Below are 26,954 nucleotides of genomic sequence, written 5' to 3'. Positions count from 1 at the left end.
GGATACGTTATGTATGGGGAACTATTTTGTCCCCAATATACCGGTAGTCCCTTGAAAGTTTTTTTTGGGGGGGGGGGAGAAAAAAAGCGCGCGGTTATTTGAAAGTCGCAGAAGAACACGCTAATTCCACGACATACTTTCATTTGAAATCCCAGCTTTTCTGCTTGTGCTTTGCGCCAACTCGACGTAAAGATCGTTGTATTCGCTCAATCGAACGTTCTGACTTGAAACAACGTGATTATCATGTGACATGTGACATAGTACTTGCGTGACAAAAATGGCGTCGGGAGTCAAGAGGTTTCTTTTGGTGATCGCTCTCTTAATCAGCCTTTCTGCGCTGCAATACACTTGCAACCCTGTCGAAGGACCTCCTTTGCCTAACAAACCTTTTATCACCGTGTGGAATACTCCAACAGGCGATTGCAAAGCCAAGTGGAACGTCACGCTTGATTTCAGTGCATTCGACTTTGTGGTAAATCATGACCAAACATGGCGGGGAGAGTACATCGTCATATTTTACAACAAAGAGCTGGGTTTGTATCCGTATTTTGACAGTGATGGAAAAGCAGTGAATGGTGGCCTCCCACAGGTAGAGTTTTATCCGTGCCTTTGAGCTCTGCTCGAACTACAAAACGACAAAGAGTACATGTAATTTATAAATAGCTGGGGGGCATTCCATTTTACATTTGTATATCCACCCCCCCCCCCCTAATGATGAGGTAAGTCAAAATTTACCCCCTAAGAAAAAAAGAAATTATCTGATTTTTGAATTCCCTTCAGAAAAAAGCGAACTTTTCCCTAACCCCTTCAGGAATAGCCTGCGAATACAGCCGCCTCTCATTAATGGGAGAGGCGGCTGTATTCGCAGGCTACTTCAGAAAAAATACTCAAAAGATCGAATGCGCCAACAGGGCTACCCCCTCAGAAATGATTTCCAAAAATCCCTACAGAAAATCTCATCTATAGGGGAGAGGGGGGGGGGGAGTGTGAATATAAAATGGAATGGCCCTGCCGGGGTGAGGTATTCTGTGTTTATGCAGGTTTCAATGTAAAGTTAGAGAGGGTGGGGGAGGGGGGTAGGGCAAAGGGGGGGGGGGGCATTTGAATTTTTTGGCAATTTTTCAGTCAAATACCCCACCCTCGGGACTGAAGAGAGGTTCAAATGTGATCAAATGTCCCGAATAAAACCCATACTGATCTTTAATGTGACAGCAATTTAGACCAGGCTTTTTGAAAACCTAAATTCAAATGGCCTTACCCTGGAGGGGCAAAATGTGCAATCAACTTTAAAGAGCCCATTACAGCTGCCAGAGCTTATCCTGTTAAAGTTCATTTATAGCACTAGAAGTAATGTTACATGAACTAGAGTGACCAACCTCAAATTTCTCCTCACAAAATAAATAGGCCATTTCCGAGTTATCCTTTGCCTCTGTTTCAAAACGAGTCTACGTGGGAAACCATTCAATTGAAAATGAGTTTCACATACAGGTCCATTTTCATGCAAATCAAACTCATTTTCATTTGAATGGTTTCGCACATAGACTCGTTTTGAACGGAGCCGGGCATAAGTCCAAGAGAAAGTAAGGATGGGAATAATAAGGGCCTACATATGGTAAGTCGGACTGGATTGGAAAAAATTCTGGAAAACTGTTTCACTCCCCTAAATAACTGCTTTTCATAACAATTGGTAGTATCAGGTGATATGCATCTGGTAATATATATGTAATTAATAATTGGAAATCGGCCGAGCCTACAGCACGAGGATGATTTTAAATAACTGCAGGCATGATAACTCTATGAATTGTATGACACAAGGTCCAATTACTAAGTAATGGTGTCCATAACAAAATTCGAGGTTAGGAAGTCTTTGAAGATCTTTTTTAGTGTAAAAAGAAGTCAATGGTAAATTCAATTAATGGTTTTTCAAACAGTGGAAAAACACCAAAAAAAAAAAAACATTTAAATGCACATGCTTAAGATCCGTGCTTGACAAGCAAATGGCGTATGTGTACAATTGTTTAAATTGGATACCTGTAATATGTGAACATGTAGGAAAACAACGTCATCACGTGCCAATTAATAGGACAAAAAGGTGACGCAGAACCAATCAAAATCAAGAATTTTGTTATAGATAAGATTACCGGTATACATGTAAGTTAAATAGCTTAATAAATACTAACAAAAGTAGTACTATAAAAAATTAATTACTACTACATACAGTCACAGAGTAGTACACATCCCCCACCACCAGTCCTTCATGTTTTGTTCCCTTTTATACTTCTGGGAGAAAGGTATATGTGTACCGGTTGCCCAAGGAAATGCCTGCCCTAAGCCATCTTGTGGTTATAGCCACAGACACATGTATACACATTGCCAGTGCCCCTCTGTGTTTTTCCCATATTGTTTGTATGCTTATGTTTATTTTGTACATGTCAGCAGTTTTAATTTAACAGACTATAATTATTTTTTTTGTTATAACAGCTTGTGAACTTGACAGAACACCTCAGCAAAGTCGAGAAAGACATCACAAGTGTTATAACCGACCCAGACTTCCAAGGCATTGGCGTTATTGACTGGGAGTACTGGAGACCTGTGTTTAACAGGAACTGGGACACACTTTCCATCTACAGGTGTGAAAAGTTATTACATTTTGCTGTCACAGTTCATTTGAAATATCATGCCAAATGAAATTTATTCAATATGTTATTGATTTTAAGAAGTGTTATACCTTTACCCCCTAAGAGTGCCATTTTAAATTATTTTTTGTAATTGTCTTGGAAAGATCTATGGTACATTTTGAATGCATCAAATTGTACCTCTCCTCCCCTCCCCTTCCCCCTCATTTGTGACTTGTTTGCCACCCCATAACTAGTAAACTTGGTCAGTGATCTTGTATTGTTAACTTACATACTAGGAGTGCGGGCACTTGGCTGCCTCCTGCTTTTCTCTGTCTGATCTCCTGTGTCTTTACTTTCCTTGCTCAATATCACTGCATTCCCTATTTTGTCCTCCATCTGGATTCTGTGGCGGGCGTCGGTTACTGCAATCACATGTCCCCTACAGTACCCATTCTCTTCTTTTAATGGTACCCCTTTCATACCTGAGTCATGGTATAGACTAAAACATTACGTTTTCTTGTCATTTTCAAGTAGCGCTTAATAAATTGAAATAATACAGCCATAAGTTGCAATTGTTCGAAATATTTTAATTAAAGGCCCTTTCAAAAAACCTAAAGGACAGATTTCCAGACCCTTTCGTATACCTAAACTTGTGAAATCCCTACCTATATATACCTGAAGCCTGATATTATAGGGAGTAACACCCCCCCGGGGGGGGGGGAGTAACCCCAAGACTTCTGAAGATTTTCGAAGTTGACCCGAAGTCTTCCGTCCTCATAGGGTGTCTGTAAAAAAGACAGTGTTGACTATAACATTTTAATCTTTGCCATTGGTCATTTCTCTGTTTTCAGAACCAAGTCCATGGATCTAGTCAGGCAAAGACATCCTTCCTGGTCAGAGGGTTTAATTGAAGAAATAGCCAGATTAGAGTATGAAACTGCAGCCCAGCAATTCATGGAAGGGACCGTGTTGCTCGTGCAGAAACTTCGTCCAAAATCCTCGTGGGGATTTTATGGCTTTCCAAACTGTTACAACCACAAAGACAGTCTACCATACAACTGTAGTAAACTGACAATGCAAAGAAACGACCAAATATCATGGATGTTTGAGTCCAGTTCAGCACTGTTTCCATCAATTTACCTTCACGATACATCGCATCGAAATTCCAGGTTATTTGTCAAGTATAGAATAATGGAAAGTTTCAGACATTCCAAGAAGTTAGACGGGCGCATCATCCCTGTGTACCCTTACGTTCGCATTACATACGCAGTCTCACAGATATATCTCAATGAGGTAAGTAAGACAAACTGCGAGCGATTTTAAAATTCTCCTAAGTACTTCCATACGTTAACAAGTAAACCAGTGATGAGGATAAAGAAATCAACAACGAGAACTGTACTGCTAAAGATGACTGAAATTAGTGCATAGAAATGATAAAAACCACGTATGTTTCTGGGCATGCTTTCTTTGCGTTCATTTCAAAATAAAGAATTCTTACATGTAATGGTCTCTTCGTGGGCCTTTTATTATATTTAAATATCGTCTGACAGTGATTTTGCTGTAAATGATATATTCTGCTCATGCAAACGTAAATAAATTGTTTTCTTTTCCAAAAAAAAAAAAAGCTTTTTTACAAATTGTCGTAGAAAGATTTTAAATTGCTACCAAGCTCAATAATCGAATGATATGGTAATTATTAACGTGGAATAGCCTCCAAATATTACCCAACCCCACTTCCTTGGTTGGTTGGCAAAAATGTCGCATCCCCCCTGTTAATTTATTGGTTATTTTAATTAGTTTTTGTCCATAATTTGCTGTACCCCGCTCCATTTAGATTAGCGCCAAAATAACTTAACCCCCCCCCCCCCAACAATCTTGCCGACTCCCCCCCCCCCCCCATGCACTAATAAATGAAAACCCCTAATCCCTTGAAACGCTAGAAGCGATAATTTGAAAGAAACGTTCGTTGCTCGAGACGTCATTTAAATGTAGTTAAACCTAAAACGGTGGCATAGTTGAGTAATGTACCTCGAAATTGATATAACAATAATGAAGTTTTTTCCTATCACTTGCTGAGATATGCAGTCCACCAGGTTCTTCAGAACATTATTTCCTCAACCATATCCTCACTAGTCTCTTTTTTTAGTCGTTATTTACATGTACCGGTAGGTTAATTGTCACGTCACGCAACGCTTCTCCGAAAGGGAGCGTTGCGTGACGAGCCCAAACAACGGCTTGGGAAGGAGACTATACCCTCACAGACCCTAATCTTGATTTCTTTTTTCTTGAACAGGCTGATGTCATAGCGACAGTAGCCCAGTCAGCAGAACAAGGGACTGCCGGGATTGTTATCTGGGGAGACCACTTCACTGAGAGAACTAAAACCGACTGCCTTGAAGTCAAATCCTACATTGACAATTTTCTGGGTCCCCTGGTAAAAAATATCAGCACAATTACACAAACATGCAGTCAAAAGTTCTGCAGTTTACACGGAAGGTGCGCGTTTCAGTTGGATCCCACTGTGTATACAAAGGTCTTGAATCAGGGAATTATGCAGGATTTGACTGAGAAGTGGAAATTTGTGAGTTGTAAATGTTACAATGGATGGAGTGGAACAGACTGTAACCATCAAGTTTAAGAATAGAAGAAAGAAAAGTGCTAGGGTACGACAGGCCCCGCTAAGGTTTTTCAGGGCCCCTTCATATAAGTCCGTAAAAAAAAAGGCTGCCTCGGTTACCGGGACGAATTTTGTCGTCTGTTCATATGGAAAAATTCAGCCTCGTTGACCAAGATAAAATTCAAGAAACGAAAATGGCGACGCATAAACTTCCATCGCTTGTGACTATCGTACTTTTACCGACACTTGTAACATAACTTATAAAGCTAATTCGCATATAGCCTGCGTGGCTGGCGTTCAAAGGGGAAGGAGAAGGGGAGTTCGGGCGTGAGGTACGAGGAGAGAGCGCGAAGCGCGATAGGCTAATTCGCATACTTCTCAAGTGGAAATACATACATGGCAAAGTCATGCCATTTTTACCGCCCAGTTTCCTCTTTGCGGAATGTAAATGCCAATGTTGAAAATCATAAAATATTCTTGGTTTTCACGTGACGTCATCAAAATTCTAAAACTCAGAATCGCAAGACCCCTGAGTTTTTATCCTTTAATGGCAATTAGACGTGCATAATAAATATCCTTTTGAAGGTTTTTAGCTCGATAGCATTCGCCGTCTTTAAGTAAGAGCATTTTGAATTTCGGAGTTTCACGCCACACGAGATCAAAGATGGCTTTTCAGCCGGAAGGCTGTCACGGTATTCTTTAAAAAATGCCTCATCCTGCGATTTTTTTAAAACAATCCGGACAGTTGAGGTTTCGCAAGATGTGATTTTGTGAATGTTTACTTGTTCATGAGGGTGATTTGCCCGCTTTTTATTTCAGAATTTAATGCTAGATGTTTTCATTGATTTCACAAATGGCCGCCATGTTGGAGAAAACCACAAGCAGTTGGGCTCCAACATGGCGATTCTATACTGTGCTCTCTAAATTTGCGTGAAACATTTTGACTGATAACTTCAGTACGGAATAACACACAGACCTGAGACTTGGACAAGTAGTTTATATTTTAGTTTTCTACTTTAAGTAACATTCTTATATTTTTTGTCTCAATAGTTTTGGATTTATTTTCTCGCGGCGTGACAGTGAAAACCACGTATTATTGATACAATTACAAAAATAAAGATAAAAGGAAAAGGCTGAATACCACTTAAAGCTCTATAAAAAACAATGTATTTTTTCTCCAGAAAATAAGAACCTAAAAAGCCTAAATTTCTGCTAATTTCCATTTATGAAAGAACCTGTTTAGACTAACTTTGGAAAATGCAGGTTCTTACTTGCGGGTTTTTACTGTAGTCGCAAGGCGGGATCTCGGAAAACTGGCGCTTTTTCTTGTTTGTGAGAAGCCGTAGCAAATTTTCATATATATTTTTTTTAAACTGCATGTTTGTATAGGTCCCTCAAAAGACAATACGAAGATCTAACAAAGTGTCTCTAGCCGATGGGCCACCATACCTGTCTCTTGTTCGCGGGACAAGAGTCTTATCTCTTGAAATAAGATACGCAATGCTAGAAGTGCGAAGGACGCCTCGCTCCTTATCGGACTGTAAAAACATTTTAAGTTGGGAAGTAAGGGTAGATAAAAAGGAAGGCTTGGCCTTTTAAATAATTTGTATTATTGTATTGTATTAAAAAAAATAATTTAATGTTTTTACTACCGAGTTCTTTATTAAATAGGTAGATAAAGTCTGCGTCCCGGTTTCCGTAGCATTAAGCGACTGAGAGTAGCCTCCCCCGATGGGATGCTGTCCATCGCGGGTTACCCCCAAGCAGTGTCGGTACCCATTTTCACCTGGGTGGGGGGCCTGGGTAAGTGTCTGCCGCCCGCAACGCCCCCCGCCCCGGGCCGTCCTCGTCGCGCGCTCATATCCATGCCACCGCGCATCCATGTGTTTATTACACTTTCACTGGAGCATTTAGTGGTAATTAAGTGTTGCGTGATCGTTCTTTGTTTTTGGGGGTTGTTTTTGGCGTATTATTCAGTTTAAGTGGTAAAAAAGCTTCTATTTTGCTTTCAACTTCACTTCTTTTCCGGTTATCGTTTGCTCCTCGCCCGACCTCCCGCTGATTGTCTCGGGAGAAAACGTGAGAGGAGAGCATTGCCGTGCAGTTCACTTGCGGGGTGTTCAGCAGTATGGTACATAGGGCTTCTTAATATGATCCCAGTTGACCGGGCTGGCCAAGTTACCGAGATCTCACTCACTCCATTTTTTTGATAAATTCTGTTGATGGGCGGGGCTCGGACAAATCTCGGTTTCTCACCGAGATCTCGCAATCCTTGTATCTTCCACTTAAGAATATCGAAACTTAAGTACAGTCGAAAGCAACGAGTAGTGGCATGCACTTCGCCATTTTCCTTCGTTTCTTGATTTTTCCCGTCAACCGGGCTACAATTTTCCTCAGGGTCAAATCCGTCCGTCTTAGACGCTCGTAAACCGGGCTCATGTGAGAGGCCCTTAATAGTCCCAGTTGACCGGGCTGGCCTAGCGGATCTCGACTCACTCCATTTTTTTGATAAAGATGTGTTTCTCGGTTCCGGTCTCGCATATTTTCCTTTTCTTTTCCACTTGAATATGCGATTAGCTTTATAGTGTCAAGTAGCGATAAAGCAACGAGTAGTGGCGATGCAACTACTTATGTGTCGCCATTTTAGTTTGATTTCCCCGTCACCGGGCTAAAATTTTCCATTGGTCATGATCTGTCCTGGTACGGAACCCGTAACGGGCTCATGTGAGAGGTCCTAAAAATGAGTTGAAATTAAAAATCAAACCTCAGTGTAGCTTCTAAGGAACGCCTTTAAGGGCCGCCTCACAAGCCCGGTTGACCCAGGCTGGCCCAGTTACCGAGATCTTTCCTCACTCCTATTTGCTTTGTGAATATTTCGATGCCGGCGTTCATATAAGAAGTCGGGCCAGCCCTGTTACCAAGATATCGGTTGTAGAAAGCAAATGCACTTGACTTTCCGACCGAAATTATAAAAACCGTATGAAAGGAACAGGCTAAAATTAGGCACAAACCTTTGCAATATCCTGTTCTAGGTGCAGCTTTAAAATAAGAACAAATCGACAAATTTTTCACAATTTAAAATAACGTCATTTCCTTGATATTTTCAACAATTCGGCTGAAAGCATCCATCTTTATTGACTGCTTACATTTGATGTATATAAACGATCTTTTTAACTTTTACACACAAGATTAAGGTGACATCAGCCTCAAAACTGGCTGGTACTGGGTTATTATAAGTAACACATTTATGCGACGGTCAAGGCAGACGCATAACACAACGGAGTCAGATTTTAAAGGCAAAATCAAAGAAGTCGCTCGTTCAGGAAATCTACGGAGTGGATTTTCCTGTTAGTTGTTGTGAGTAAACCTCAACTGTTTGGCAGCGTTTTCGGGTAATTACAAAAAATTACCGTGGCATTTTAAAAATAATCGCATGTTATTAAAAAAGAAGGCTTCCGAAAATCGCCCATAACTCAAACAATATCCTTTTTTATAACTTAAGAATTCTTTTAAATTCTCAGAAATCTAAACAATCGCTTCGCGTTTCCCGTTAAAAAACGCGCTTCAAAAAGAAAACTGTTTAATACAACGATTGGCATAAAGGTGAGAAGAATATTCATTCGAAATGGCCGGGGCCTAAAGAATCAGACCAAATTACGCGTTTCGCTTAAAAAGTACTGATTGTCTGCACGCGTTTAAAGAACGAGTAATACATGGTATGGTTTGTATCATGCCTGGGTTTGCTCGCCGGTGTTTGTGCTTTACATTCATGATATGTTAATGGTTGGTTGATACTTCGAGTGTGGGTCTAAAGAATCAGACTTTAACGCGTTTCGCTTAAAACGCACGAATTACCTACATGCGTTTATAGAACTAGTAATACAGGCATTTGGGCTGGTATCATGCCCAGCTATCCCTAGGTTTGCTTGTCGGATTTTCCTTACCTTACATATAGTTTACGATAAGTCTTTCGCCAATAGAATTATGGTAAGTCGGGTCGGCGTTTTGCTAGACGAGTCGTCACGACTCGATCGAGTCGAGTCGATTCGTCGACTTTTTCTATCCCTCCTCATATCATATCCCCGCTGTATTTATAATTAAGCTAAGTCTCTTGCGACTAGACGTCCGGTAAGTCGAGTCGACTTTAAGCAAGACGAGTCGTCACGACTCGATCGAGTCGAGTCGCCGACTTTCTCTACCCTTCCTAATTCCCTTGCTGTATTTTACGCTAAGTCTCTCGCAACTAGACTTCTGGTAAGTCGACTCGACTTTAAGCAAGACGAGTCGTATAAAACAACACTCAATTTTAATGTCGGAGTAGTTGAATTTAGTGATGCCTTCGATGTCTTCAATGTTTAGAAGAAGAGCGAAGATCCATATTTTTTAATTTTTAGTCAAAAAGTCACGACAGTTTCTGTTTGGTTTCCCCCGCCAGCTGAGTCATCTGATCGATAATGTTTGAGTTCTAGCTATAAATTGAAGTTTGTTTACTGCGCTGAAGGCAAATAAACTTTCCGTGGTCTGTTAAGTTCTGTTTGCTACTGGGTGGGAAATTCTTAAAGCTGCAAGAATTATTTAGTTTTTCTTTTAGTTCTTTCTGTTTCAGGCCAAAACGGCTTGAGAACTATACTTTTTGGGGCCGCACATGCTTAATTATTAGCCTATGTAAGGGAGTTCCCCCAGAATTTTTATAAGCTTATATTGTCTACATTGTTGTTCTGCAGTCATTAAACAGGGGCCCGTCAGATGCGTTTAGCAATGTTTGAGTTATGTCTGATTGCTGCACTGTGTTTTTCACATCATTGCAAATAAAGACAATCTCTAATTCATGTTTTGTTTGTTCTTGCTTTTTTATTGAATTTGTAAAATGGGACTATATCACGGTTTTTAACAAATTTTTGAACAGCCAAAATTTATACTTGTGTCGTAAGAAAATTAAAAGAAATGGTCTATTTTTATAAACAATTGCTATTCTATAGCATTTGACTGTTTTTAAGCACGTTTGGCTGCGGATGACTCGCAAGTTGTTTTCGCGCGCCTTCCAGAAATCGTTATTTATAGCCAAGGTTGGCGGATTTCTTTCCCCGAATAAAGGTTAGATCTTCCGTTAATGTTCAAAAATACTGTTTCTCGTGGGTAAAGCTGCCTACCACTTATTTTAGAACAGTTAAAACTAAATAAATCTGCAAAATCCCCTTAACATGGTTCCTTTAATTAAATAGAATACATATGGAGAAAAATATCATTTTTTTTATTTTCTGTTTGGCAAGCACTTAAGCCGTGTCAGTTGATTGAACACGAAAATTTTTAGTTTTGACAGTTTGAGTTTCTATCGCGTCAACCAAAAACTCCCCTGTATTTTGTAGTTGTTATTGCTTTCAGTATCTTAAGTTTGTTTAAACAGAACGAACAAACACGGTCGGAGAAAAACGGACCAGTTTTCGTTTTCAAACAGATTCCTTACAGTCATTTCAAATGATATATTGGCATGACCAAGTGATACTATGCATTCCTGGTCTAGTAAATCCAACGTGCGGCTTCACCTAGGCTCAAATACGGGAATTGTAGCCCCCCCACCCCCAAAACCCCCCCTTTTTTTTATTAATTTCCACCAACCCCCCCTTTTTTCATTCCTTAACCCCCCCAACCCCCCCCCACCCCCCCCCACAAAAACCCAACAATCCACGGTATGTCTTGTAACTGAAGCCAATTGCAATTTGACCATCCCGTCTGAATCTCTTCTTCCGGGTATTCTTGACACTGAGGTTTCCTTTCTAAAGGAAACAACTAGCATAACTCTTGTACCTTATGCAACAATTTTGAACGCAGAAAAAACTTTTTTAGTGCAATCGTGTTGTTCCATGCCTGGATAATGACAATCGCGTTTTAATAATTTTATGCGTAAATTCGGTTATTCATTCACCTGCAGCTGAATTTATGAACAACATCACGGAAATCTTACTAATTCCTATTCAATCTTTCTCCTCTACATCAACGCTATTAAAAACATAACTTAAATTTGATCTACACATGCATGTGCGCTGGCCAGACAGTTCTAGATATGTATACGGTATGTTAGAAAGAGTTATAAAGAGAAGGTTTCAACCACGAAAAAAGAAAAAAAATTCTACTTCAAAATTGAGATTCCATAAGTAAAAAGGTCTTAGCTTTAATAATGTTTATTTTGCTTAGCAAAATATAGACATATCTTTGTGGAAACAACTGTTTTTAAACTCATCGTTAAAAGCAGAGTTTCAGGTTTAATCTACAGGTTTATACACACAGACATGAGTTTCAAAATACTTTCTTAAGCTATGATTATACGCGACTCACGTAAGGTCTCAAAGAGAATGTTTAAAATGGTCCCTCTGAATTTGTTTGTGTTCTGCAATTTACTCATCACAAGAGGAAGATAATTTGTTTCAATCTTACACAATTAAAAGCTCCTTACAGCGAATACAAGAATTATTTAATTCTGCACCACTTTATCTGATGGATCTGACGTGATGTCTCACTTTTATTTGTTTATTCAGGCAGAATCGCATTAGGAATCCCACTTGAAAATAGATATTATGACAACGCTAAGAAAATAAAACGTGGCAAACAAAATGGAAATTAACAGAGGACTTGGAGTCTTAAATGCTGATTGGACAAAATCAAATATGCTAGTAATAAGAAACGTTTTAACAAATAATATTGATTGCTCTTTGATGGGTCTGCTCATTCCGTTCTGAACGGGGAAAAGTAAGTATCGGAGAGGTTCCGCTGATTTGGTTTGAAATTGTGTGCTTTTTAGCCTATATAATTTCTCTTTAGTTCTACATTAAGCTCATCCTCGGAGACTCAGGGGCAGTTAGTGGGACGAAACGAAGGAATAAACCGGGCAGAAACGGTAGCGAAAACTTTCGTCGCCACAATTTCTGCCCGGTTTATTCCTTCGTTTCGCTCCACTAACTGCCCCTGGGTCTCCAAGGATGCGTTAAGCTTTTTGTTTCCTATCTTTAGTCTCAACCCGATCAAGGAATTATCCCGTGGAAGGTAAGTGATGTCGATTTCTAAAAGCCAGTGTTCAGCACTTGTGTTAACAATTTGTGGCCAACTCTTCCCAAGGTCCGTTAAATGTTATTTACAGAGAGCAATTCCCTGACAGAGATAGCCAAAAAGCCATTTATATGTCTTAGCATATTGAAATAATTTCTTGAAAATAAGGAACTTTCTAATGTTTTTTAACAGTGAACGAGGTGCTTTCTTGGTTTTAAAAAGGTATACCTATTGTTGGTGCTTAACTGCAAATCTCTCTTGAGCCGATTATGCAAAAATGTGTTTGGTGGGGGGGGGGGTTGAAAATACTCGTCACTCATCTGAACTGACCGATTCATCTATTCAGTTTAAGAGCATTCACTAACAAAAAGGACTTCAAAGCTTAGTAAAAAAATCAACACCTTTTTATTTCGGTGTAACTATAATTTCTGCACCCTCAAGCCACGAGAAGAGCCTTTTTCACTGGCACTCGATTCCCACTAAATTGCGGCTTCGACAAATCTACTAAAAATGCGTCCTTTTCTATGTACATTTTTATTTCGTGGCGCACCTGCAAACTGGCGGTTTAGTTTAGCGTGCTGACTACGTTAAACAAAGATTAATTGTTTGATTGATTGATTGATTGATTGATTGATTGATTGATTGATTCCCTATTTTAGTTCACCATGGCGAAAAAGATACTTGCTAAGCTGTTGCTGTTGCTGATCCTCGCTGATCTACTGCTGGTTTCTGGTTTATGGGGAGGAAGTCGCCGGCGCCGACGTCGCCGACGTTGTAGCTCGTCCAGTCCAGCGGGAGTCGCATGGGAGCACAATTGGCACGAGTACTTCAATTTTAAATGCAACGACAGTAAGTAACATTTGCAATATTGGGGGGGGGGGGGGGGGGGGGTTGATATTAGGGCTTTCCACAAGTTGCTCGAGATCTCCAAAAAGAGTTGCCAATTTCTCAAAAGGTTGGTCAAAAGATGCTCCAAAATATCCAAAACGCTGCCTCCAGAAAATTTATCTACATACACTAATTTCCCTTTGAAGGTAAGATTTCTAAGCAGTTTTTAGTACCCCTTTCGTATACCTTTTATTGAAAAAAAGGTAGCCCTTTCACATACCTAAATGACATGACATATACCTTACACAAGAAGTCTTATTCTCATTTTTATGTAGTGTTTAATAAATCAAAATGATACAGCCGTAAGATGCGTCTGTTCGAAATATTTTTATTAAAGACCCCTTTAAAACCTAAATGACAGATTTCCCTACCCTTTCACATACCTAATCTTGTGAAATTCCTACCCCTTTATATACCTGAAGCGTGAAAAAGGTACCCCTTTCGGGCGGAGCCTCCCCGTATAGGCCATTATAGGGAGTGCCCCCCCCCCCCCGGGGTAGGACACAACCAATGTTGTTGTTGATATGATATCACCTCCTTTTTCCCTGTTATGCAAAGTTCCTGGTCTAATTTCATTTGCATTTTTAACATTTCTATTAATTTAGTAGGTAGTTAACGCTAAATAAAGAAAATATGAATTCCTAATGTCAAAATCCAAGTTGATTGAACTTGTAAATGGATCACAGTCGAACCTTTCCTGACAGCCACCTCTCTATTACGGACAATCTCCGATGACCCAACAAAATTCTCACCTATTTCCTTTAGAGAAAACCCTCTATACTACGGACCCTCTCTAGTATATACGTACGCACAATGGACACTAAATCTCTGCCCCATATTAAAGTTAACCTCTTTACTACGGATACTCCGGTGATCAGTTGATGATAGCTTGTGCATATAATACAAGAATAACAACGCTTCATTCACCTTGGACGTGCAGCACTGCGTTGTAGATTATTTCGTTTGAAAAAATGATTCTTATATAGTACATGTAGCTGAATGCAGTGCTCTACTGATAGAGTGTCTTAATGCTGCGTATAAACCAACTTAGATGTTGTTTAAAGACGAGTGGGGGCCTGTTTTTAGCTACTAAACACTTCAGGTTGTTATTAAAGTGACGTCATAATGGTGTCCTCTATAAAATGGACACCATCTCTCTAACACGGACACTTTGCTTACTGCGGTGTCCGTATTACAGAGGTTCGACTGTGTTTCTCTCTGTAATTTAATTACCGCCTTATATTTTTCTGTGGTAAACCAGTTAAAGCGGTTTAACATAAAATCTTTCCCTTTGTTAAAGACTACTCTCTGAAGTACTGGCGCAGTCATCACGAAAGATGCCAGGAAGATCGCATCCACTATTTTCGGTGTGGATATGGCCCTGTTCGTTATCACGATGGCAACTGTGCAGTTGCTTCATATGAGATCTACTTTAGAGAGACCCTGGACTTTAGGTGCCCACATAATGGCTTCATTGCTGGTGTCAGAAGTGTTTACAATGGTCGTTACCGCGATCGCAGGTAAATAAGTCAAGCTAAGTAACTCAATGGTAGCATATATACCTGTGCTACGTATATCTGATGTTGGAATATTTAATATTATTAAAAACTATCAATGGTAAATTGCAACTCCTGAATTTTGATTGGTTAAAAGGCAATGGTTTTTTTTTTTCAGTTTATTGAGTAACACTGACTTACAATACATTACAATACATAGCTTACTTACAATTACAATACATTACTAGAACTATTAGAATTTTGACAAAATGCAAGTGAAATTATTTCCTAATTTCACGAGTATACCAATTGATTACATTTTAATATCATAGGTGACAAATTATGCTTGCAATCGTAGGTTTTTGACTGGTAAATTGCATCGCGAACTCCGAGCTTTGAACAGTCGAAAGCATACATTTTGCTCAACATCGCAAGTTTTTTAGTCTTTAAAGAGAACCTTTCAGATATTTATTTTTGCTGTTGACAAAGTTTTAAAGATGAGTCAACTGTCAATTATTTCTCACATTATGACCGTTGTTCGTCTTGAATGAACTGAAAACGGTGCCCGTGTTAAACGCTCAAAAATCCGCTCGATGCCATTTATGTAATTGGCTTAAGTCTAGAAGACGTTTTGACGTTTTGAAATATAAAATATCATCAAAAGTTTTCTTACAGGCCAAGGCTAGCTGGCTAAGATGAAATTCAAGGGAAAACGTACAAAGTTGAAGCTCTAAAACATCTTTTATTACGGACGCCATCTTGCCGCTAACTACGTTGCCATGGCAATTTTATAATTTCACATGTGAAATTATAAATTAACGTTAAAATTTCGCGCCAGAATTAAGGAATAATTTGTCACCTATGATATAATAATAATAATAATAATAATAATAATAATAATTAATAATAATAATAATAATAATAATAGTAATAATAATTTATTTCTTGCGCATTACATTAAAAAATTGCTCTTACAAGAAATATGTTTATGTAAGGAAACAATAGCGAAACGATATTAAAGGAGGTAGATAAGATATTTAAATTACAATAGGATAAAATAGTAAATTAATTTAGAAATTACTAGAAATAAACAGAAATGTTTAGAATTGAAATTACTAGAAATGAACAGAAATATCGATTTTTTTTTTTTTTTTTTTTTTTTTTGCCCATGTGTTTATTAAGAGCCAAATAACATATCCCGAAATTTAAAAGTAATCGGACATTGCATCGCAGAGATATTACTCTGGATAGCTGAAAACGATCTTTTCACAGATAGGCACTTGAACTAATTAAAAAAAAGCGTCACAATTTGAATATATACCCACAGTGGAAAAAGAGTTGGGAAATATTTACTTGGCAGAAACTATTTTAACGTTATTCAGACCGAGCTTTTTTGGACCTTCTCTGACCACCTATGTATCTTCCAGAATATTTAAGCCATTACAATTAAACTTAGAGGATATATAGTATGTCCGAAAATCTTTCTTTTAGTATACGTCACGTAAGATAATGACGCCGCATCACGTGATAATTACATCATGATGTCAAAGCAGCCGCCATTTTGGATCCGCCATCTTGGATTTCAAAATTTTTCAATAATGCCAGACAACCACTAAAAATTACTGCAAAGTACACAAAATCAATAAAGGTAACAATTAATTGCATTTAATTTTCATTAAAAGAAACATGAAAATTACACATTTGGGAAAACATGCCTATCAAAATGCCAGTGCCATGGTAAAGTCAAGTTGCTGACCCAACATCCTATTCTACCAAATTATTCCCAGATAAATTTTAGATAAACTCAGAAAGATTGGCAGGGTTTGGTTGAATCTTGAAAAGTTACAAGCGATCAAAGTCAGCGCGGGCCTCAAACAGTTACGTCAGGCTTGCAGAATAAAAACTACTGCAATATTTCTGATCATCGTCATGATAAAGGTGGAGAAAACTGGTAATGGGAGCTACTTTGAGATTTTTTTCTTATTTAGGTTCGGCTTCCGTTGTTGTCACGTAAATGGCTACATCGCACACACCTGTCAAACAACCCTGTTCAAGAACAACTATTTCCAGGACCTTAGCTACCCGGTTCCATGGTCCTTCTACTTGGTCGGAGTTTACAGTGTTCATAGTTTCCATTACGGGTAAGTATTTTCTTTTACTTTGTTGCCGCTTCTAAGAATCACTCACAGGGGCGGATCTAGGGATTTGTGATTAGGGAGATCCAATCTTTGATTCGGAAAACACTGTTTAAGCGTTTTTGCAGTATACAATCACAACTACAGCTCGGACACAGACTTTACCTACCTAATATTATAAATACAATAAATATGTCAAGAATATTACTAATATAGAAAAATTAACCTAATATAACAGTTGCAAAATGACGCCCTAAATTCTTGGAGCATTTTATGGACAATAGTATTATTCAAAGAGTTTCAGAGTTTTGTTTTTCTGTAAGCAAAAGAGCGCTGCCTTGTTGACAGGCGACATTAGGGTATGTCTAAGGCACTAGAAGATCGAGTTTGTCTATTATGGACATAGGAACATAGTTTGAACATATCAGCAGGATAGTCTGGAACAAATTTGTTATAGAATTGTGCATCATGGTTGTATCGTTGAGATGCGAGTCTCTCTTTAATAGGAAGCTAGTTCAGTGATTTCAGCCGATGTTTACCTCGCTGCTTCGCGGCTCGGTAAATATCTACCACTAGCCACCTCCACTTCTGCGAATAGTTGTTAAATGTTATGACTTGACATAATATCTCGCGCCTTATGTCAAGCGGCGTAACTAAAAGCTGAGTTTTACACACTCGTTAAGTTACTTGAGACAGCCCCGTACGTGTGACTGATGCGGAAAACATGGTCTAAAACTAATTTGTTCCACTCTCTTCAAAAATAGGACTGAGTTTCTTTTAATTTGGACTTTCTGTCACGCTGTATTTTTTTTTTTAATAATTGGTGGAGATGGAATTTATCGGTTTCATTAGCACAGCATGAAAACATAACTTTACCGTAGTGTAAAGCTCAGGTAAAGCTGGCGCAAATTTGGAATTTATTCAGCTTTTCGCTGACTTTAAATTTTTTAAAGCTTACCTTTATCCCAGCTTTACACTCAAGCATAAAGTCAGATAAAGAGACTCCTTTACACCAACTTTAAATAACATTGACACACGGTAGTGTAAAGGTCAGTTTAACCACCTTTAAAAAACATTTAATTGATGGTGTAAAGTTGGATAGCCTACTTTACACCAGCTTTAACCATCTTTAATTTCATGTAAATCCCAATTTTCATGGTGTAAAGCAATCCCAGAAGTAATTATATTACGGTCAGTAGTAAACGAGATTCCGACCGAGGAAAACTGGGCTATTCCTTATAACTGAAATATTTTTTTATTATATCTTTCCTTGGAAGGGATCGTATGTGGAAGTTCGACATCTGTCAATTCAAGTTTGTGGGGAAAAAATGAAAAGCGATTTAAAGCAAGCACCAAGATCAAAGACGCATTCTGGACAAGGGGCTATACGTTAAAATTAAGAATCAGAACGTGGCAGCAATTTAAAACAAATATATGACGTGCCTTGCTGGGCTAAACTGTATGGTAATGGAGGCAATAAAGAGCTTTAAAAAATGACTTTATGTTGTTGCTTGATCTGCGGGAGATATTGAAAATAAAGGAAGTTATAAAGAAACTTTCTGTTACCAGCTACCAAACAAATACTTTTACAACTTTCGTTTCGTAACGCCTGCACGTCGAAGACATTGCTTGTAATATATCAAACACGAGCGTCAGTGTTTTATCGGAATATCCAGACACCGAGAATAGAATTGCCACGCAGCGGAGTATTTTTGACGAAATGCTAGGTGTTTGGATAGCCGATGAAACACTGTCTCGAGTGCTTGGTATATCTTCTAAATCGAAACAGAAACTACGCAGTAAATAATAAAGATGGTAGATTTTAAGCTCGGTGATAAATAGTGAAGAATGTTATTCTACATGACACGAGCGTGGAACAGCAATGTCAATGTCTAGCAGTATGCAGGACGCGTGTCACATATCAACCTAGTAAATGGCCTAGCTCACAGCGAGTCTCACGTAGCTCAGTTGGTTAGAGCGCCCAACCGGTATTCTGGGAGGCCATGGGTTCGATTCCCGTCGGGGACTCAGATTTTTTCTTCGTCCCACGCTCGTGTCATGTAGAATAATATTCTTCAGAAACTACGCAGTTTGAACGAGTAATAAATTCGTAAAAATCTATGCTAACTAAGGTCATTGCCTCGAAATAGAACTGAACATAGATTTACAACCAAACTTTGCCTACTGGTTGACGGATTTTGAAATAAAAAAGTGGGGTCACCACATTCGATTAGGAGCAGGAAGACCTTGTATATACAATATAATTCCTTTATAAATCCCGTGCGAGTACAAGCAAAGTACACGTTTCCAGTGATTTAGAAGACAGACACAGAATTTGAACTGTTTTCATTTTACAGAAAGAATTTGATCGCTACACTCAAGTTATGAGAAAAAAATGATAGGTCACCATACTCGTTTACGAGAAAGCGACAATTTATCCCGTTCGCGGGCTAAGCCGCATAGAAAAAAACGCCATTTTGTTTATGTGCGCGCACTAATTAGCCGTAAAACTCGCAGGAAGCTTAAAAGGATGCGCAATGAATTCAGGGCAATGTTCTTAAGACTGGGCATCCAAACCCCCTTCACTGTTATGATTTTCTTTGTTTAACTTGATGAATTATAATGCCAATGAATTAAAATGACCGCGAAACACTTTTTTTTAAATATTCTTACATTCTCTGTCACCTTTAGTTGTATTTATACTTGAAACTCGACCGTTATCTTTTCTTCTACTTGATAATGGAATCAATCAAGTGACTTCGAAACGTCGTAGTCTCATTTCGCTATATAGTTGTTGTAATAAATTGTATATCGCAATGTTCTCTCAGAGCAGTTTTCAATTGAGTGTCGTTAACCCTATTCAGATCGGGGGTGGGGGCTTTTGAGGCCCGCGCTGACTTTGAACTTTTATAACTTTTTTAAGATTTAACCAAACGCTGCCAAACTTTCTGAGTTTTCCTAAAATTTATCTGGCAACAATTTGGTAGGGTTGGATGATGTATCAGGAACTTGACATCACCATGGCAACGGCATTTTGACAGGTACGTTTTCCCAAATTTGTAATTTTGCGTGTTTCTGTTAATAAAAATCAACTTAAATGGAATTATTTTTACATTTTTACGGGTTTAAAGTACATTTTTATTTATTTTGAGTACTTTGCAGTGATTTTGGGTGGTTTTCTGGCATTTTGGACAAATGTTGAAATCCAAGATGGCGGATCCAAGATGGCGGCTGTTTTGACATCATGATGTAATTGTCACGTGATGTGACGTCACCATCCCACGTGACATATACCAAAAAAAAGAGTTTCGGACATACAATACATCTTATAAGTTTAATGGTGATTGCTTAAATATTCTGGAAGTTACATAGGGGGGCTTCCGAAGCCCCCCCCCCTCCCCCCGGTCTGAGAAGGTCCAAAAAAGCCCGGTCTGAATAGGGTTAAACCAAAACCGAGGACGGTAATTGCCAATCACAAAGGACACAGAAAATCCGGTGAATCAATCAAAACCTGAAGCAAATATCAAGTAAACCAGTGATGAGAATAAAAAACAACAACAACAAGAACAGTACTACTGACGATAAAATTAATGCAAAGGAATCGTAAAAACCTGATGTAATGATCTGCCCATGTGCATTATCGCCCAACAGTGATATTACTACAAATAATATTCTGCCCATGCATACAGCCGTGTGCAGTTCCGACAAAAAAACAATCTCATGCAGTGATCAAATGGTATTAAACAGTTAATGAACTCAGTTATGCACAAATACCGCGATTTGTTTGTCTTTGGCTTTGGCAAATAATTGATCTGCTCACCACTGATTTGCTCAACATCGTCCAATAATTGCTGTTCATTTTTGCACGGCGGAGAGAAACAAGCAATGGCAAGATTCTCACCGTGAGCCCACCAATTTAAGCAACTGGGGGAAAAGAAGCCTGAAAAAAATCCTGTTGAAGCCATGAATTGTTTTGTTGATGTTGCTGTATCAGTGGAGCCATAGTTAGTAGAGGGAGACCTCTGCTAACTATGTGGGGCTTATAATAGTGAGGATCGTGTCATTGCTTGCTTGGAGATGTTTACCACTGATAAAAAAAATCATAACAAAAACATTGATAGTGAGCTTATTAATCGCTTGAAAAACTGAAGGGGTAATTTGAAACGCCAAGTTGCTCAGTCAAGTCAAACCTCAAACGGTGACATATGGTGGCGCCGGCTTTAAACCTGGAGATTATAACAAACTAGTAAGTTCTTAGCATTGGCGTACACACATTGGAAAACGGTTTTCACACTGATGAAGGGCTATGCCCGAAACGTTTGTGTTAATTACACAAAAATGACACTGTTGACAACATTTTTTTTAGTTTTTGTTTTGTTTATAGTACTAATTTGAAAGTGTCAAGCATCTACTGGGAATTTTTTTAACCCGCATTTGTCAGTTCTTAGCATACAGTCCATCAGGCTCTTTAGAACATTATTACCTGAACCATACCCTTACTAGTCCCTTCGTAGCCGTTATTTGAGTCGTCACGTCACGCAACGCTTTTCCGGGGGGGGACGTTGCGTGACGAGCCCAAACAAATACTACAAATTAAAAATTGAACTGCAACCAGGATGAGACATATTAAAAGTGTAAAATAGCGTTCTCTGGTTTAAAAAGTTAAGAAAAAATATGAGCTTTCGGCTATTTTACTATAGCCTTTGACGAATGTAAAAAAGATAAAGCGCGTGGTGGAAATATATACAAGGGAGGGTGTGAAAATAATTTAAAAAATAAAATACAATAGAAGTGTAAAAAGCTAAAAAAGGACAAAAACAGACAAATTAAGAATTACAATAAGATAGAATATTGTCTTGGTAACGGTTTGGAGTTATTGTCTGCGCAGACAGTTTTGGCAGTGTGCCAAGATTCTAGTGTTCTTCGAATGCGGTAATTGACTTTGTCTATCACGGTAGCGCCATCAAAGTCAATTGAGTGATTATTTTGCCAAGCATGGTTAGCAACGTTCGAGCCTCTCGTATAATTTTTAAGATTTCGTTGATGTTCCTTTCTTCGGGTTTTAAAACATCTGCCCGTTTCTCCTACGTAACTCCAACAGCAGTCAGCGCACGGAATTTTGTAAACAACATTACATTGGAGATCCAGGGGCTGCCTGAATTTAGGAGAAGGGAATTCTTGTTGCAGGGTTTTAGCTGGTTTGCTTACTACACGGATGTCATTTTTACGAAGTAACCTGGTGAGAGGTTCAGTCAATCCGCGGATATAGGGAAGACATGCGAAACCTAGGGATGTGTCAGATGGATCGGCCCATTTGAAGAACATGGACACCAATTCTTCTGGGGGAGGAGTTGTCGGGGCTGACTTCTTTTTTAATATGTTGGAAATAACTGTTGGTGGGTAGCCGTTGGCTTTCAATGCTTCCGTAACGTGACTAGTCTCGCGTGCTTTACCTTCACAAGTGCTAGGTAGGTTGGCTGCACGGAATAGGAGGGTCGAGGCCGTGCTGACTATATGTTTTATTTCATGATGAGAAGAATAATCCAGATATCTATCTGTATGTGTCGGCTTCCGGTAAACGTCGATGACAATAACACCATTTTTCCTGGAAACCAAGGTGTCCAAGAAAGAGATTTGGCCATTGTTTTCTTCTTCAATAGTAAAAGCGATTTTTGAGTCAATGGAATTTAAAGTGTCATGAAAGGAGGGGACAGCGTCTTTCTTAATGATGACGAAGCTATCGTCAACATATCTTTTCCAAATCCTAGGTGCAATTGTAGAGGTATTGATGGCTAATTCTTCTACCACCTCCATGCAAAGATTAGCGACAATAGGGCTCACAGGGCTGCCCATAGCACAACCGTGAACCTGCTTATATACACAGTTATTGTAGACAAAATAGTTATTGGAGAGAGTGAAATCCAATAAAGAGATGATGTCGTCGGTGGTTAGGTTTACCCCCTTTGGACAAGCACGTGTTCAAAGGGATTAATTGCGCAACGCACACCCTTAGTATCAGGTGATAGGAGTTTCGTTTTTCAGTTCGAGTCAGTTTTCACTTCGAGCGTACCAGACTGAAATTTGTGTAGTACAGTTTCGTTTCTTCTTCATTCGTTTTATCCTAATGGGTCGTCAAAGCAAGTGCCCAGGTTGCAAAGAGTTAAAGTCCGCACATGATTTTGGTCGTCCTGGAAAGGATTGTACGGGTCCAGTTCACAACGATACCGAACAGGATCGCGATGCGGCTGATGAGCTAGAGCATACCGACGAGGTTGGTGCTAACGCTTCTTCAAACCCTGACGTATTGCAATCTTTGACAGCATCGGTGCAGCTCTTATCCACCGAATTGAAATCTCTTCGACAGGAGACTAACGAGTTGCGCGCGTTAGTGCGTCCTGCCTCTTCACAACATCAGCAGCAAGCGCCAGCAGTCCCGCCCCTTGTTACATTGCCAGAGCTTCGTGCTATGACCGATTTAGCTAAGACCGTGGATCGACGGGTAGAGCGTCTTGGCGTTGGTGGTTCGGATGATAGCGAGTCTGAGAATGAGACCGACCCTATTCAGCAATCAGGAGCTACTTCTGCACCTTCCTCGCGTCCTGGTAAGTTAAAATCGGGCCGGGAGGCAAAAGCTACCAGTGCGGTTTTGTATCCTCAAAGATGGCCTCACAGTTTTCTTTGTATCACACGAGCGCAGCGCGAGGTCAAATACGAGGAGTTAACGTTGGCGGAGTTCGTGGCTGGATACGCTCAAATTTTGTTATGTAAGGATATCACTCCTTTAGAGCGCACGGAGCGTGAAAAACATCTGGTATCCTTAATGTACTTCGCACAACAGTACGAATGGTCGGCCGTTCTCAATTTTCATGGTTCCGTGTTGCTCGAAATTGAGCGTGGACTTGTTAAATGGGGAGACTCTTATCTTCATTTGGAAAGTAGAACACTTTACGGACACCCATTGAAGGAGAAATCGCCGACGATGTCGTCGGTGGTTAGGTTTGTTCTAGATTGTAAAGTACTGTCATTGTTCAGCTTGTCGCGAATGTAATCACACGCTTTGTGGACAGGAATAGCTGTGAATAGCGACACCACGTCGAATGACACCATCACTTCGTCGTCGGAAATTTCCATATTGGCTATTTCTTTGGCAAATTGTGAAGAGTTGAGGACAGAATAGCCATTGTGGTTCTGAATCGGCGATAGGATATCAGAAAGAAACTTGGATGTGTTGTAAAGGGCAGACCCGATGCTCGATACAATCGGTCGAAGAGGGAATCCTGGTTTATGGTGTTTAATGGAACCCCGGATGGCAGGCGGAGAACCGTCGGTAGAACGGAGTTTCTGATAAACTGTTTCGTCTATCTTGTTTTGTCGTTTGAGATCGAGGAGTCTACTGTTCAGTTCCCTTTCAATTTCGGCGAATGGTGACTTGAGGACTGGTTGGTAAGTGTTACACTTACACTTACCTTGTTAGCCCTATTGTCGCTAATCTTTGCATGGAGGTGGTAGAAGAATTAGCCATCAATACCTCTACAATTGCACCTAGGATTTGGAAAAGATATGTTGACGATAGCTTCGTCATCATTAAGAAAGACGCTGTCCCCTCCTTTCATGACACTTTAAATTCCATTGACTCAAAAATCGCTTTTACTATTGAAGAAGAAAACAATGGCCAAATCTCTTTCTTGGACACCTTGGTTTCCAGGAAAAATGGTGTTATTGTCATCGACGTTTACCGGAAGCCGACACATACAGATAGATATCTGGATTATTCTTCTCATCATGAAATAAAACATATAGTCAGCACGGCCTCGACCCTCCTATTCCGTGCAGCCAACCTACCTAGCACTTGTGAAGGTAAAGCACGCGAGACTAGTCACGTTACGGAAGCATTGAAAGCCAACGGCTACCCACCAACAGTTATTTCCAACATATTAAAAAAAGAAGTCAGCCCCGACAACTCCTCCCCCAGAAGAATTGGTGTCCATGTTCTTCAAATGGGCCGATCCATCTGACACATCCCTAGGTTTCGCATGTCTTCCCTATATCCGCGGATTGACTGAACCTCTCACCAGGTTACTTCGTAAAAATGACATCCGTGTAGTAAGCAAACCAGCTAAAACCCTGCAACAAGAATTCCCTTCTCCTAAATTCAGGCAGCCCCTGGATCTCCAATGTAATGTTGTTTACAAAATTCCGTGCGCTGACTGCTGTTGGAGTTACGTAGGAGAAACGGGCAGATGTTTTAAAACCCGAAGAAAGGAACATCAACGAAATCTTAAAAATTATACGAGAGGCTCGAACGTTGCTAACCATGCTTGGCAAAATAATCACTCAATTGACTTTGATGGCGCTACCGTGATAGACAAAGTCAATTACCGCATTCGAAGAACACTAGAATCTTGGCACACTGCCAAAACTGTCTGCGCAGACAATAACTCCAAACCGTTACCAAGACAATATTCTATCTTATTGTAATTCTTAATTTGTCTGTTTTTGTCCTTTTTTAGCTTTTTACACTTCTATTGTATTTTATTTTTTAAATTATTTTCACACCCTCCCTTGTATATATTTCCACCACGCGCTTTATCTTTTTTACATTCGTCAAAGGCTATAGTAAAATAGCCGAAAGCTCATATTTTTTCTTAACTTTTTAAACCAGAGAACGCTATTTTACACTTTTAAAACAACTACAAAGGAAACAATAATCTTGATTTCTTTTTCTTGAACAGGCTGATGTCATAGCGACAGTAGCCCAGTCAGCCGAACAAGGGACTGCCGGAATTGTTATCTGGGGAGACCACTTCACTGAGAGAACTAAAACCGACTGCCTTGAAATCAAGTCCTACATTGACAATTTTCTGGGTCCCCTGGTGAAAAATATCAGCACAATTACACAAACATGTAGTCAAACGTTTTGCAATTCACACGGAAGATGCACGTTTCAGTTGGATCCCACTGTGTATTCAATGGTCTTAAGTCAGGGAATTAATTATGCAGGATTTGACTGAGAAGTAGAAATTTGTGAGTTGTAAATGTTACAATGGATGGAGTGGAACAGACTGTAACCATCAAGTTTAAGACTAGAAGAAAAAAAAGTGCTAGGGTACGACAGGCCCCGCTAAGATTTTTCAGGGCCCCTTCATATAAGTCCGTTAAAAAGGCTGCCTCGGTTACCGGGACGAATTTTGTCGTCTGTTCATATGGAAAAATTCAGCCTCGTTGACCGAGATAAAATTCAAACGAAAATGGCGACGCATAAACCCGGGGGGGGTACTCCATATAGTGGCTTATACATGTACGGGGAGGCTCCGCCCGAAAGGGGTACCTTTTTCAGGCTTCAGGTATATAAAAGGGCAGGGATTTCTCAAGTTAAGGTATATGAAAGGGTATGTAAATCCGTCATTTAGGGTTTTTTAAGGGCTTTGAATTAAAATATTTCGAACAGACGCACTTTAAGGCTGTATTATTTTAATTTATTAAGCGCAACATTAAAATGACAAAAAAACGTCCTGTTCTAAGTCTATGCCAAGTCTTTTAGGTATATGAAAGGGGTACCTTTTTTCACTAAAAGGTATACGAAAGGGGTCCAATTTTAGTGAAAAAGGTATATAAAAGGGTAAGGGGTAAGAGCTTGTGGCGGAGCCTCTCCGTATAAAACTTTTTTGAGTGCCCCCCCCCCCCCCCGGGGCGCATAAACTTCCATCGTTTGTGACTATCGTACCTTTACCGACACTTGTAACATTACTAATAAAGCTAATTCGCATACTTCTCAAGTGGAAATACATACAAGGCAAAATCATGCCATTTTGACCGCCCAGTTTGTATACTTTTAGGGAAATAAGATAAGTCGACATTCTGAATCCTCTTTGCAATGTAAATGCCAATCTTGAAAATCATAAAATATTTTGATACAGTCACAAAAATAAAGATAAAAGGAAAAGGCTGAATAATAATATTTAATACTGATATTGCGCTTTTTCTATAAAAATATTCAAAAGCGCATTACAATAATTATTATTAAACTAAATTAAAAAAGTTACACAGTAAAAATGAATTTAAAATTACAATATTTACATATTAAAATTTCCAGAGTAATAGTGAAAGGTAGTAAATAGTAAAATTTAAGAATCACAATATTAAATCAAATGAATAACAA

General features: G+C 39.3%; 2 protein-coding genes across 3 annotated transcripts; both read left to right on the top strand.

The window, feature by feature from the left end:
- Window positions 1-11: 11 nt before the first annotated feature.
- On the top strand, window positions 12-26,741 carry LOC144659696 (hyaluronidase-1-like). 2 transcript variants are annotated; one of them, XM_078520187.1, is made up of 5 exons: window positions 12-57; window positions 115-589; window positions 2,482-2,630; window positions 3,470-3,911; window positions 25,528-26,741. In XM_078520187.1, exons 2-5 carry the CDS (start codon window positions 278-280, stop codon window positions 25,804-25,806), a joined length of 1,182 nt encoding a protein of 393 aa, XP_078376313.1. In that variant the 5' UTR covers window positions 12-57; window positions 115-277; the 3' UTR covers window positions 25,807-26,741. The 2 variants fall into 2 exon arrangements, with proteins under 2 accessions (XP_078376313.1, XP_078376312.1); XM_078520186.1 differs by lacking the exon at window positions 25,528-26,741 and adding an exon at window positions 4,912-6,078.
- Window positions 12,186-18,293, top strand: LOC144660343 (dermatopontin-like). Its single transcript, XM_078520950.1, has 5 exons — window positions 12,186-12,273; window positions 12,936-13,125; window positions 14,465-14,684; window positions 16,649-16,801; window positions 18,073-18,293. Exons 2-5 carry the CDS (start codon window positions 12,942-12,944, stop codon window positions 18,125-18,127), a joined length of 612 nt encoding a protein of 203 aa, XP_078377076.1. The 5' UTR covers window positions 12,186-12,273; window positions 12,936-12,941; the 3' UTR covers window positions 18,128-18,293.
- Window positions 26,742-26,954: the final 213 nt, after the last annotated feature.

The sequence above is a fragment of the Oculina patagonica genome, chromosome 7 (genome assembly GCF_052425735.1).
Source record: "Oculina patagonica isolate OP01 chromosome 7, crgOcupat, whole genome shotgun sequence".
Taxonomy (NCBI): domain Eukaryota; kingdom Metazoa; phylum Cnidaria; class Anthozoa; order Scleractinia; family Oculinidae; genus Oculina; species Oculina patagonica.
Note: the sequence above shows the minus strand (reverse complement) of the source record. Positions and strands in the feature narration are given on the sequence as shown.